Source organism: Ursus maritimus, unplaced genomic scaffold (assembly GCF_017311325.1).
Source record: "Ursus maritimus isolate PB19 unplaced genomic scaffold, ASM1731132v1 scaffold_25, whole genome shotgun sequence".
NCBI lineage: Eukaryota > Metazoa > Chordata > Mammalia > Carnivora > Ursidae > Ursus > Ursus maritimus.
The window spans coordinates 44,008,439-44,022,696 of NW_024425008.1; the positions used below are offsets into that span (position 1 = coordinate 44,008,439).

General features: G+C 33.6%; 1 protein-coding gene across 1 annotated transcript in view; it reads right to left on the bottom strand.

Annotated features, from left to right (window-relative positions):
- Positions 1 to 4,293: 4,293 nt before the first annotated feature.
- The window catches only part of EXOC5 (exocyst complex component 5), a 63,212-nt gene continuing 53,247 nt past the window's right edge, over positions 4,294 to 14,258 (bottom strand). The window contains exons 16-18 of the mRNA XM_040641877.1: positions 11,653 to 11,761; positions 11,239 to 11,454; positions 4,294 to 10,629 (exon numbers count right to left, since the gene is read on the bottom strand). Coding sequence (XP_040497811.1) covers positions 10,441 to 10,629; positions 11,239 to 11,454; positions 11,653 to 11,761 — 514 coding nt within the window. The 3' untranslated portion in view covers positions 4,294 to 10,440. The remainder of the gene's footprint in view (positions 10,630 to 11,238; positions 11,455 to 11,652; positions 11,762 to 14,258) is intronic.

The window sequence follows — 14,258 nt, forward strand, 5'->3', positions numbered from 1 at the left end:
TGTGGGAGGGGGACAGGAAAAACTTCTTTGGGTCTGGATTTGGAGCATGAAAGTTCTTGGAGAGTTTTTGATGGGCATTAAATTGGCCTCAGCATCTGGGAGCCTGACAGAAACTCCACAGGGTCCCTGGTATTGAATTTGGGGCTCATGAACCTGAGAAAAATTACTGCCAATGGCAGAGTAAATCACTTTTGGAGCTGTTCTTTGGTTATCCCCCAAGCATGCAGTAAGGCTTTATTAACACTACAACTTTAGGTTTGGGGGGAATTGAAGGTGTTGAATTGGAAGTGTTAGAATTTCAATATTTTTTAAAAATTGACCTTCTGTAGACCAAGCCAGGAAAGCAGCACACTACACTATATATTTCTGGTTATACTACATTGTATATTTCTGTAATGTTTGGAGTATTTATAGTATATACACATTATTTTAGAAATGAGAAAAAAGAAAAAATATTATATATACACAGGTCTTAACCACCAACGAAGGAAATATTATGGTAAGCCTTATCTTTTGAGGTCAGATGATGTTAATTATAGAACATGTAAATGATCCAACCATAGGAAGTCATCTATATACTTCCCAATTTAAAACTTTCTAAAGGACTGACTTCGATGGGGAGGGAGCGGGACAGGTGTCATTCCATTTGAGTCTACCCAATATATCTATACACTAAAATGCTAAGAGATTTTTTTTTTTTGCCTAAAGTGAAAAACAAAAACTCAACAACTATATGATCATCAAATATTATTATTCAGATTTCAAAATCATTCCCCTATGTTTCAAAGCCAATGGAATTTTTTTTTATTCTGCTACAAGTTCCAGTATTTCTGAAAAAATACAGATTAAAAAGTTTAAATTTTTTATGACCTTAACCAAGTTCTCCTGGTGGGAGAATAGATGTTTTTCTAGCGTTCTTTGACTTTCCCTCTAAACCTACTTTTGCTAATGTATATGATATCATACATTATTCTGTAAACAGATAATGTTAGCATTCACCAAGATACGTTAAGCTAAGAATCTTGGAATCATCTTTGATTCCTTCTCTTCCTCGCCCTCCACATCCAATAAGCAACGATAGGTCCTATTGGTTTAATCTTCCAAGTGTTTCCTGAGTCATCACCTCCTCTTCACTCCTTTGCTACTCCCTAGTTCAGGCCTTCACCTTCCAGATTAAAGCAGTAACCTCACTTCTGCTCTTCTCCCTCCCTCATCCACTGCATACATTCCTATCAGTCCTCTTTTTAGAGCTGTTCATGTCATTTACCTGCTTAATCATCCATGGTTGGTTCTGTCATCTTCATGATAAAGCCTGAACAATTAGCATAACATTTAAGATTCTTAATAAGCTAACCCCAACCCAAGTATTCCACTTTTATTTGGCTTTTTTTGATAGACCACACAGTGGGAACTCTATTCAGTCTTCCCATTCAATGAATGTACCAGTGACTCGTGTGCTACACCCTTGAAAGTGTGAGCCACTTCTATCTGGAATGCCCCGTCCCCTGACCCGTATCCTGAAATGTTCCTTGCCTTTTAAAACCCGACTGAAATGTAAGCTTCTTTTGTGAAATCTTTTTTGAGGTAATAAAACAAAGTGGTTAAACCATTGGCTCTGGGAGCTTGTGGGTACAGTTTTAATTCTGACTCTATTACTTTTTAGATATATAACCTTGGTCAAGTTACTGAACTTCTCTGTGCCTCAGTTCCCTCATTTGTAAAATGGGGATAACAGTATCTACCTTGCAGTGTGAGAATTAAGTGAAATAACAAACGTATTTATTAGCAAGGCACTTGATTTAGTAGGTATTTAATAAACGGTAATTTGAGTAGCTTTAATTACCTACCTCACCCCCTACCAGCCCACAAATTTGGAAACAGTTCATTTGAGCTTTTGCAGCATCTGGTTCTGTGCTACTAGTACTGTACTTGTTACAGAGCACTATGATTGGTTGCCTACATTCTCTCACTAGGCTAGACTCTTGAGGGCAGGATCTTTTTTTTTTTTTTTTAAAGATTTTATTTATTTATTTGACAGAGAGACAGCCAGCGAGAGAGGGAACACAGCAGGGGAGTGGGAGAGGAAGAAGCAGGATCCCAGCGGAGGAGCCCGATGTACGTCCTGAGCTGAAGGCAGACGCTTAACGACTGCGCTACCCAGGCGCCCCAAGGGCTGGATCTTTTTATCTATATTAAGATATAAAATATAACTTTTAATGCAGTACCTGGCAAAAATAGAATTTCAATTTTTATCAAATGAAGAACGAATGAATGAAGTGATCCCTCAGAGGGTTGGAAACTCCTTTAAAAAGTTCACAGAAATTAGTGAGAATGAAAAATAATCACAAATATCTCTTCTCCCCACTTTACAACATTTGTGCAAGGTCACAGAATTAGTAAGTGACAAAGCCAAGATGCACATCTGCCATTTGTCTGATCAAGAGCCTTAGTTCTTAATCACAGTGGTATATGGTCATTGCATGCCGGTAGCATTAGGGGAGGAGGTGGCTTTCACATATTCTCAGTTGGGCTCAGAGGTGACTTCTTGAGCTATTCTATTTCTGACATCACTATAAGCTCTTAGTAGAATGCTGCATCTTCTTGCATTTAGAATTAAAGAATTTTGATAATCATAGAGACGTAACAAGGAAACTGAGAGTTGAGTAATTTGTCCATGCACAGGCTCCTATTTCACATGAAGTTCATCGTAACAGGTATTAAATTCATCCCAGATATTGACCCTTTTCTCACATAAAGTCTATCTTACTTAAACATACATACATATACATAAATATATATATATATATATATATATATATATATATATATATATATATATATATATATTTTCCCTCTGAACTTTAGTAAAAATATCCTATTGGTATTCAGTCATCAGTGGCCAAGTTTACATTCACACAGTTTCTTTGATGTACCCTTATCACTAATTAGGAACTACTCATAGTAGGAAAAAGAAAAACATATGACGTGCATTTCAAATTTAATTCCTTCAAAATGAAAGTGCCGTGTTTTGGCTTAACACTTGAACCGTTCTCAATGTGACTTTACTAATTTGCTCACTACAGTAAAAGAAACCACACCAAAATATAATTGCTTCTGAGTGATGAAATTATGAGTAATTTTTATTTAGAATTTTTACATTTTTCCTGTAATGACCATTTTCATTCCCCTTTGTCCTAAAGCCAAAGCTTTGATGGCTGAATGGGCTGAGGAAGCCCTCCTGAGTGGGAGAGGCAAGAAACCCAATATAGGTGTTGGAGCTCAAGTGGAGTGAGAAGGGTGTCACATAGAAGAGGGAGTGTATGTGTGTTTGTAAATTAAAAAAAAATATATGTGTGGGTATAGACACACATAAAACCCCCAGCACTATCCATTAGAGAGGGAGTAGTGACAGTGACATCTCAGTCACAATAAGCACAACTCATGCACAAATCATGGCTTCTAAATACCAATTCCCACTAAATGGTAGAGAAATGGCTGATTCTAGGGCCGTGGCAAGGCAAGTGCAAGATGAGTTTGGAAATCCTGTGTGCCTAAAAGTAAGAAAGTGCTTTAAAAAATGATGGCAACATATCAAAAGGGCATTGGAGCCAACATGAAGGGGCTCACACTGGCGAAATGTGGGACAATTTGAAATTCAAAGTAAGTAACAGATTATAACCTATTGACTGGAAAGCCATGAATTCATACTGGTATCAATAAACTGAAAATTTGATTAGCAGGATATATACATAGCTTTAACTACTTCCCCAAAAAAATACTTACAAAGAAAAAAACAGTAACTTTATAGTGGAGAAGCCTGATAGGTAAACAAGTGATCAAAAGGAACATCATCAGAAATGGGGCAAAATGAAACTGTGCACTACCTAACAGAATACATGATAACACAGAATCACTTCTGTAATATCCCTGCTAAAGCAGCGGTTAGAATCTAATCATAAGGAAACAGGTAAATCCAAATTTAAAGACATTTTGCAAAATAACTGGCCTATAATCTTACAAAAGTCGAGGGTAGCAGAAGTCAAAGAAAGACTGAGGAACTGTTCCAGAGTGAAACAAGAGCTACTGCAATCTAAGGCAACATGTGATTTTGAACTGTATCTTTATACAACTTTATTGGGACAATTAATGAAAATTGGATGGGGTTTGAGGGAGTAATATGTGTTCATTTTCTAATTTTGATGGTTGTATTATGGTTATATGGGAAAATTCTTTCTTTTTGGAAATATAAAAATACTATAAGGTGATAGGGCATCATGACAGCAACTTACTCTCAAAGCGGAAAAATTTTATTTGTACAGTATTTACAGCCTTTCTGTGAGTTTGAGATTGTTTCAATTTTTTTCTTTAAAAAGCAGAATGCAGAAAACTAATCAATAGATTATTCTTAAAGAGCTGATAAAGTAATTCAATAAGATATAGAACTCCAAAAACAGTTTTAATTATGATGAACTTTGCCCAATTCCTGTGTCCACTGTGCACATACAGGTTCTTCAAAACTGTTTTAGTTTTATGTAATTGACCCAGAAATTTTCCACATGACTTTCACAATCTTATTGAAACACACATACACACACACAAACACACATTCTTCCTATTAGTTAGGATAGTGATATGTTCATAGGTGCTGTTCAAGAGAGAAACTATGTGAGTTCTATTTTTAAAATCAAACAAAAATGTAGGTATTATTATAAAAATAACTTCTCCCCCTTGTGGCAAAAAATGAAAGTACATTTTACTGGAGAAACCTAATATAGAGGCACTTAGTATTACTCCTTGTATTTTCACAGAATTTCATGTGAATCCCCTAGATAGCACACAGCATTTGCAAACAATATACTTAGAGGTAGTTTCACAGTTCTCTTTAGGTCAGCATTGTCCACATTCCATTTAGGTAATATTATCTATAGCAAAAAGCTGTGGATTTGCTAGAACTACCACAACAAAATACCAGAGTTCAAAGGAACCAAATTTACCCACAGCATAAAAGATCAAAATGATAGGCAGGTAAAAAAGGGATGGTCTCACTTAAACGCACCTGCCTATTTAAGATTACAGGGGCATCAAGAAGGCTTCCTACCTCTCCAAGTTTAATCTAAAATATTTGAAAGTCCACCACTGGAGATTAATTCCTTGGAGTTGGTTCTGTCCAATCTTCAGACTTAGAATATTAGTACGAAGACACTCTGGAAGGGATAAAACATTTTCCTTCATTTAAGATTGCTAATAGTGAAAATAAAAGGAAGTCACTCATCTGAGCTATAAATAAATGAAACTTAACTTATTAATTGCAGATTCCTAACCCTATTCTTAACCCTCTACCCTTCTTCCTGTTAAGTTACCAGTCACTGATAATTCTATGCTTTACTGACCTTCCCATGATTATAAAGTAATTTAAGTGGTTTTTCAAAGTAAACGTAATTCCAGTTTCAGACTTTTAAATTAAAAGTGGCTCAGTTGGATACTGTTTCTTCAACATAGTAATTATAAATATTAGTATCTTGGCTAAAATGAATTATTGACAATTTTAATACATGTTGCACAGTACATATTAATATAGAAAAATACATGCTATCAGCAGCATAATGTTGACCATGTTCTAATCCATTCCACCTGCTCAAATATTAGTGCAAATAATTATATATTTGTAATGCATCACTGCTGTCTAACACAAATCTATGCCTTCTGAATAAATGACTTTCCTCTGAGGTTGTTTGCTGTTTGGAGTATGATGTGATATATTCATATTTAAATTGGCTTTGTATGGTGAGGCAGACTGCAACCATCTAAAACACTTAGAAAACGAACAAGTATGGTTAATTACTTTTCCCTCTCCTCAAAAGTGATATTTATCACAAGAACTGAAGTTTACTGTTACCACCCAAATAATAGTGTTAAAGTATACAGGGCCAAGTTTAAAAATATCAATCTCGTTAAGCCCAGGGTTATCAGCCTAACTGCTCCAAATCACCAATTAAAATTCTTACACTCTAATGTGTCAGGTCTCTCTCCCATATATACTTGAGGAGTTGTTTCTCCCCTAAATTTGGAAAGAGAAAGGATTGATCAGTGGTAAGAATAAAAGTTAAGAGTTAAGGCAATTTTTAAAAGATTAAACATGCAATTTTTGATTACATGAAAATGACTACCTATTGCTAATACACTGAGTACATTTTCCTTATATTTTCACTCCAGCATTAGCCATTTAAAAACTACCAAGTGCATTAAATAATTAATAGAATTGGCAAACTTATGACATTAAAATAGTCTGTTTTTGAAGGTAGAAATGCTGATTTTCTCATATTTTCCAAAGTAGAATTGTCACTTATTCTTATGTTATAAAATATGATACAAAATACCTGGGCTTTCTTCTATAAAAATTACTGAGCAGACATAGTACTATAATTATGTAAAATAATACTCACTAAAGAGAACTTTTTGACAGAAAGATTTCTATTAAATACAAACTTAATATTAAATTAAAATTTCATGACCACTTATAAAATTTTAAAAACCAAATTTAAAAAGTATGATCACACACTGGGCACATTAAAAATTCCAACAGTAAATTAGATACTGATCCTCTGTATCAACTTCATAGTCTAAACATTACAGTGAGAACCAAACATTAGAAGAGAATTAGATTAAGCAAAAACTAATGAGCCTATCAAAACAAAGGACCTATTTAAATGTTAAACAAGAAGAGTGTACAGAACATAAAGAGTGAGTGAGAAAGACTTAGGTTTCGATCTGAGCCTTTTATTAGCTATAGATCTTGAGTAGGTCTACTTAAAGTTTTTGTGGCTTAGATGTTTCATCTGTCAAATGGAGATAATAGTACCCAACTCCTAAGACTGCTTTGGAATCTAATGAGATCATGTATACAAATGGTTAGCATAGTGCATGAATAGATAAATGTAGCTATAATTATTTTTATTATGCATCAAAATTCAAAAATTGCTGTTTTTACTTTAGGTAGAATTATTTACTCCAACAACATGGACTGGTCTTTTCCTCCAAAGCACACAATGTATTTCAGGACCGAGTTTCTCAATCAGAGAGAAGTACTACAGGAATTGAATATAGTTAAACTAATTGGATAAAAGCATAAAGTGCTTTCGATGTCAGATTCTCCAACAGAAACCAGAAGAATTCAGTACATTTCTAGGAAACACCTCACATTTCTAAGTCAATGAGTAATATATGGGTAATATGCAGCATAATTTTGTATTAAAAAAATTAAATTTCCAGAGGTCAGCTTTTTAAGTCAATGACAAATTATGCACTGAGTGAACCTTGCTTACTCTCATATAACAGTTGTTCAAGCACGTCTTAGCCACTATCTTATAAACATGACCACCTTAAAAGGTTTAGTGGCATTTCAGGAACCAAAATCTCTTTATGTGGATACTTGTAAATATTCACCATCTTAGATGAAAAAAAGGCATTTTAAGGAAGCAGTAAATTCTCCACTTTGAGTCAATCTGATAATTCAATTATTTCACTGTAAGTCAGAAGGCTGATATTCAGATAGTGAAATACTTAAAGTGAGAGAGGAAAGAAAATCATTTAAATATATCATAAATTAACATACTTAGGAGCTCTTTTTTTAAAAAGGGAAGGTGCTAGGGACTTGCAACCATGGTGAGGCTCAAAATGAGGCTAATACTTGTCTTGAAATAGTCAGATACTCAACTATCTAAAGATCCATCCAAGCGTTATTTAATCATTCTTCATAGGGACTATTCACCTACTCTGGTTGACTGTCATTTTCAACATCATAACTTATATATGCTAGACTTCTTAAACTTGTGCTCTGTATTTCACTTTCTATACCATTTTATGCAAACATAATATACTCAAGTTGAAGAAAAATAATTTGCAGTGTTTTGGAGCATATTTTCAACTTCAAAACATTATCTAAATATTGCCTGTTAGTGGAACTGCAGAAAACTGTATAAAGATTCTCCTTATTCAATGTTGGCTAAAGTTACTAATATACAAAGTTCCATTACTACTACGCCAAATTTTTCCATGTGCACATGAAAAACATCTTACTTATTGATATCTCTTTTGAGTCATAAATTGTGGGCAAAATTTTATAGTGGCCACAAATATAAAAAATACTTTAAAAACTGGAATACAAAGAATGCAAGGAATGCATAGGGGTTTATACAACAACAAAAATTTTTTTTCTCAGAGAAAGAGACTAAGTTTAGGTTAGATTTCTAATCTTAGTTCTAAAGTATTTTTTTCTGCTAAGAAAAGGAAGTGAGAAGACCTATGCTATAAAAAATAAGGAACATCTTGAAAACTTAAATAGAAATAATTTATAAAATTAAGTACAGTTATCCTAAAGATGTAAAAATGGAGTGAAATAAAAAAAACAATTGCAGGGAATTTGTTTATTAAGCATTAATGTTAACACTTCTAAGTTAAGTATTCACTTATGAGTTCTCTTTGTCACTGCCTTGGTCAATGGACATAAAAATATTGCACAAAACTCAAGCATGGAAATAATAATTAACAAAATATCTAAGCAACATGTATATGCTTTACATTTTAAAAATTAATCCAAACAAAATAATGTGAAGCACTTCTCTGATTTGGAAGTCTTAAAATGTTCTCTCATGTTTTATTTAAGATTTTTTTCTCTCTCTCTTTTTTTTTTTTTTTTTTTTTTTTTTTTAACAAATTGACACTGTGTACAAAGAGTTCAAATGGCCAGTAAAACTACTGTTTTAAAATTGTTGGCTTTAAGTAACAGAGGTATAATTTGAATTCACATCAGAGCTTTCTAAAATGGCAATAGTACAAGCATATGACTTTCTCTAGTATCCAAAATCTGTTCTGGCTCTCCCTTGGCTAAGGAATAGAAAACTAGACAGCCTTCTAAAACTGTCACGATTTCCTAAAATGCTTTGATAAAAGTTGGCATACTTCATTTCTCTTCCTTACCTTGATAACACTGGGCTAAACAGAAAATGAATATTTAGTCAATAGTAATTTACACAGTAGCTAGCGCTGGACCTCCAAATTTAGGTAAAATTGATGACCATTCAGAAACATAGTCTTAAAAGAAAAGTAGTTTGCCAAAATTAGGCCAAAAAGGCTACATTAAAGGGGAAAAAAAATGCCAAGAATGAGCTGAACATTAAAGTTTATCTGTTCCTAGAAGATTATGAACAACACAAAGGAAGCTGTAAAACTACATATAGATAAGAATGAATTCTTTCAGAGCAAGTTTATAGAAATTGTAGAGTAATAGCCTTTCTAAATTTCCACTTGATGTTTAAAATTTTATAAGTGATTTATTATGTCACCATATTAAGCCAATTCAATTAACTCCAATCAGTGAGAACTGCTTCAGAAACGCCTTGAAAAAGATGACAGAAACTATAAATTTGAAAAGCAACCGGTTTTTACAAAGCTCATCTCCAGATTTAGAATATATAACACTATCTATCAATTCCTGATTCCCCTTAAAATAGATTACTTATGTTTAGCCATTCCATCTTATTCCAGTTTAGCATTAAGAAAGAAATCTTAAAGGACTGCACTGTTGCTCCACACTGTCAATATTTCTCATATTCACCTTTAGACTATACCTCATTTTACTTCCCTTATAATATTAAAATAATGAATAAATATGGTCCTTTAGTTAAGGTCCTCCACCTTATCTTAAGTGAAATATAAAATAAGGTAGACTCATTAATTTCTTGCTAGCATTGGCTTAAAATCTGTTTACGAAATAAGAAATAGTAAACTTTTAAGTTTTTTTTACCCAGAAAGCAGATGTATTCTGATCCACTCCTAATATCTACATAAAACATTTCATCATTTTAGTTTAGTTTATAACATTTTTCTTGGAATATTATTGTTGTACCTCAGGAAAAAATCCAATTAACCAACTACAGAAATTATGCTCAATTATTAACCTTTTGAAAGAGGCAAAAGTTCTCTAGGAAAACCTAAAATAACCTGTTTAACAATTACCAAGTGCTGAAAAGGTCATTAAAAATTGGTAAATAATAAATGCAGTTTTGGTGTATTTTACCATTAATGCAAAATAGGATGGTGAAATTTCCCAATAGAATGTTAAAGAACGTCAACTAGAACACTGAGAACATCTCATTTGTCTTCCGACACCAACATTTTCCAGGATGAAAACAGTGACATGTAGTTTCACAGAATTTGAAATTTATAAGTTCAAGAATGGAATTAAAATTCAACTTAAGGGTAAAAAGCAAAATATGGCTGGTAGTGTCCAAATTTCAAATAAAATCTCAAGGGTAAGTATGGCTGCTGTTTCTCTAAACAGTCATTTTCCATAAAATGTTGGCTGTGTCATAAGAAATCTCCTGTGCTTTCTATCAACCAAGGCCTGCTGAAGTACAACATGTTTCCCTTGTAAATTCAACCTCAGCTGAAATGTCGAGCAAGGCGGGCAGATCTATAGTCAGCACGAAGTTGTACGAAGGAGTGAAGAATGTTCTTGTCCAGATTAGCAAGTTGTTCTCCTGAGCAGACTTGCTTTAAATTATCTGGGGCAACTACCAGAAGATTGCAAAGTGCATGCAGAGTATCAAAAAGCTGTAATACCAGTGGAATCTGAATTGAAATAAGAGAAGAAAAAAAAATAACATTGAAACAAAATAATTTCTAGTTTTACAATTAGTTTATAAATTCTTCTCATTTACATACTGTTAAACAGACTTACTAATGTGGGGAGAGTTCAATATTACAAATTGTAAAAGCTCCTGAAAGTGTTAAGACTCAAATATTTCAGACATTACATAAACTTGGTATAATTTTTTTGAAAAGATCCATGTCAACTTCCTTCAATAGTAACAATCATTTATACTTCTGTGGATTAGAATTAGTTACCATTAATTTAGCACTTTTCTTAAATAATTTAAGCCTTAAGGAAAACTGATTTCAGAGAGATGTACATGAAGAAAGAACATATTTTCCTGAAGAAAGTGAACAATTTGCACTGTCGAACTGAAATATGGCCTTGTCTAAAATACAGCAAAAATGTGTTAAGACTGAAAATATGATTAGAACAATACTTTTTCAGTTAAGAAACGTTAGATCTGTCTCACTACAATATGGCAAGTTTTAAACTTTTCAGCAGTGATTATAAGTCAGCATGCATTTGTAATGGTCTGACTTATGTTCTTGAGCCTATTTACAAGATTAGTATTTGTGAATACATACCTTGAAGTCTTTGGCACACTTCCTATATTCAGCTACATCACAAATTGCTAACATGCCACCCATACAACTGTAGGAATATTGTTGAAGATGCTCATAAATAAGTCGATGAAAACGTACTCCAAGTTCCATCAAAACTGTATCCACATTCTTCCCATCCATGGAATTTTTAATCTTTTCCACTTGCTTTCTTACATAAGCACAGACTTTAACACAGGCCTGTAAAATTTTTTCTACACTTATTACATAGAAATGTGTATCAGCTTAGCTAAGGAGAAACTACATATAGTATCTCATTAATTTCTAAGTATAAATGAAAAAAATCTTAGAGCACAGTAAGATACACCAATGAAAATGCTAATGAAAATATTAAGCATAGCAGATATTCTCACTAGTATACTGCATTATTTTACTCACATTAGTATACTGAATCAAAACATTGTTTTCATCCTCTGGCTTAAAATCCGTTTTCTTTTGTTCTGCAGCCAAGATATGCTTCATCTGTCCAATCATACAATTTAATGTCCTAAGAGAATTAAGAACACCATATATTTGACCCATTTATTTTAAATTTACTTTAATTTATATTATTTATACTAAACTGAAATTATTTAATTTCAGAGCACCATAAAATTATTTACTATTGGTAGACTTCAGATTTTAAGAAAAAATAAATTCTAGACTTTGCTATCAATGAACTCTTGGTTTTACGATCTTCCTGCTCTTGCCCAATATTTTATTTAAGGTAATCTTAAAGATCTTAAAAACCTGTTACTAACTTATTTCCATAACCACCATATATACAGACTGGTTAGGAAGAGGGGAAGATAGCGGGTTTAAGTCAAATGGCCAATGTCTGGAAGAATTAGTGAAAAAAACAGGAGTTTCACAGTCTAAGGACAAGCAGGAAGCTGAACAAATGGTACTAAAGACTCAGCTGAGAAAGGAGAACATGGGTTTGTAGTGGCACCGATAATGTTCAAGTTATGTGCTACTCTCCAACAGCAATCAGCCACCCAGTTATGGGAATAAAAGAGACTGCACTGATCCAAAATCTTGGATCTATAAGATAGTTAAGGTTGATGGAAAGAGATTTTAGGGTCGTTATAAGCGACTAATTTAAGAGATAGATCAAACAACCTAAGCATAATAATGAATAAAGAAAAGGACAGTAGATTGGAAAAAGATAAATGTATTAAGGGCTAGAGTTCCTGCTGAGGTCAGAAAGCAGGTTATGGAGTTGGAAGAACAGGAGGTTGTGAACAACGTGTGGGATATTCAAGTTTGAGGTTTTTGGTACCAATGATAATGAGGTCTAGTAGGAAATGAGAGCAGGTAGCTAAAGTGAAGATGATCAAGAAAATGAATCAGTCACACACATGGAAGTAGAAATAACCTAAGATTTAAGGTTAACAGAAAAATTATAAGCCAGATGCCTGAATCCTCAATAAATGTAGGAGACTAACATAAATGACTGAGAGAAAACAGCAATAAGAAAAGATGATGTGAGTTTCAAAGGCAAAGGGGTTCCGACCTAACACCTATAGATAGATGGGTACTGGTCTGAAAAAATCAGAAGGGATCAGGTGAATGCTCTGCTCACCTCTTGGCCCCATGGTACATGGGTGAAAAATTAGAAGTTCACATTCATGAGACCACTACAGAATACTGTGCCTTCAATTAATCAACTAGTGCAAAGACTCTGAGATTAAGGCTTATAAAGGAAGATATTAAGAAGACACCAAGGAAATACAGCTTTCCTGTATCTCTGAAAGTTTAACATATCCAACCTCCCCATGTCCCAAATATGATTTTCAGGTATTCTGAGGTAAAGCAAGAGAAACAAATTAATATCAGGGATTTAGGTTAGGAAAATACATACTTCTTCAAGTGGTGATTATAATGTGTACAATATATCATGCACATTATAATTACATTAAATGAAGCTCTATGTATATATAATCTCATATGGTCCTGACTGAAAAAAAAAGGGAGAGACCAGTTTTAGGATTATTCTAAGCATATTAATTCAGTAAATTAGTCTCAGTAATTAATTTTATAACATCCTTATTTTTCCTAGTTTTATTCTTCAATTTTATTTTTCTTTCCTTCATTATCATATACTCAATGGTAATTCTTGATGTTAGTGAGAAGATAACTGGGAGGTGAGCTGCAAGTTTGATACTACTAATAAAGTAAAAATTATTTAATTTTTCATAAATTGGGAGTAGATTCCAGGCTATCCTTATAACAGCACTGAAACTAACTTGCACTCAAATATGCTTTCTTGAATAGAAGAGAAAGGAACAGAATCACAGTAAGTGAAAAAGATATGCCCAAATCTAGTAGCATGGGTTTTAGAATTTGAGTTCCAGCTCTACCACCATTAGCAGTGTAATCTTGAGCAAATTACTTAATTTCTTTAAGCCTCCATTTCCTCATCTGTAAAACAGAAATAGTATTTCCTACCTAATAAATAAAATAATACAGGTTAACGGTCCTTGCACTGTGCCTAGCACACACCAAATGCTTGATAAGTGGTAACTATCATCACCATCAATGTATGCCCACCACATCATCTCAAGAAAAGATGAGACCCACTGCTCTACACTATTAACAGGTAATTAACTACAAAAAAAGTTACAAAAATTTTTGAATGAAGAGTTCATATTCGGGGCACCTGGGTAGCTCAGTCGTTAAGCATCTGCCTTCAGCTCAGGTCATGATCCCAGGGTCCCGGGATCGAGCCCCACATTGGGCTCCCTGCTCAGTGGGAAGCCTGCTTCTCCCTCTCACACACCCCTTGCTGTGTTCCCTCTCTGTCTCTCTCTGTCAAATAAATTTTAAAAGAGTTTGTATTCACTTAATGAAATTTACTTACAGAAAACAAGTATATTTATTTAAAGCATTTCAGATATAAACCTGAAAATTCTAAATGAAAATAAAATCTTCTATGTTACATACCATTTTTAAGGAGTTTCGAGAGAGAGAGGGAAAGGAGGAGGAGGAAGAGAAAGTGGTGG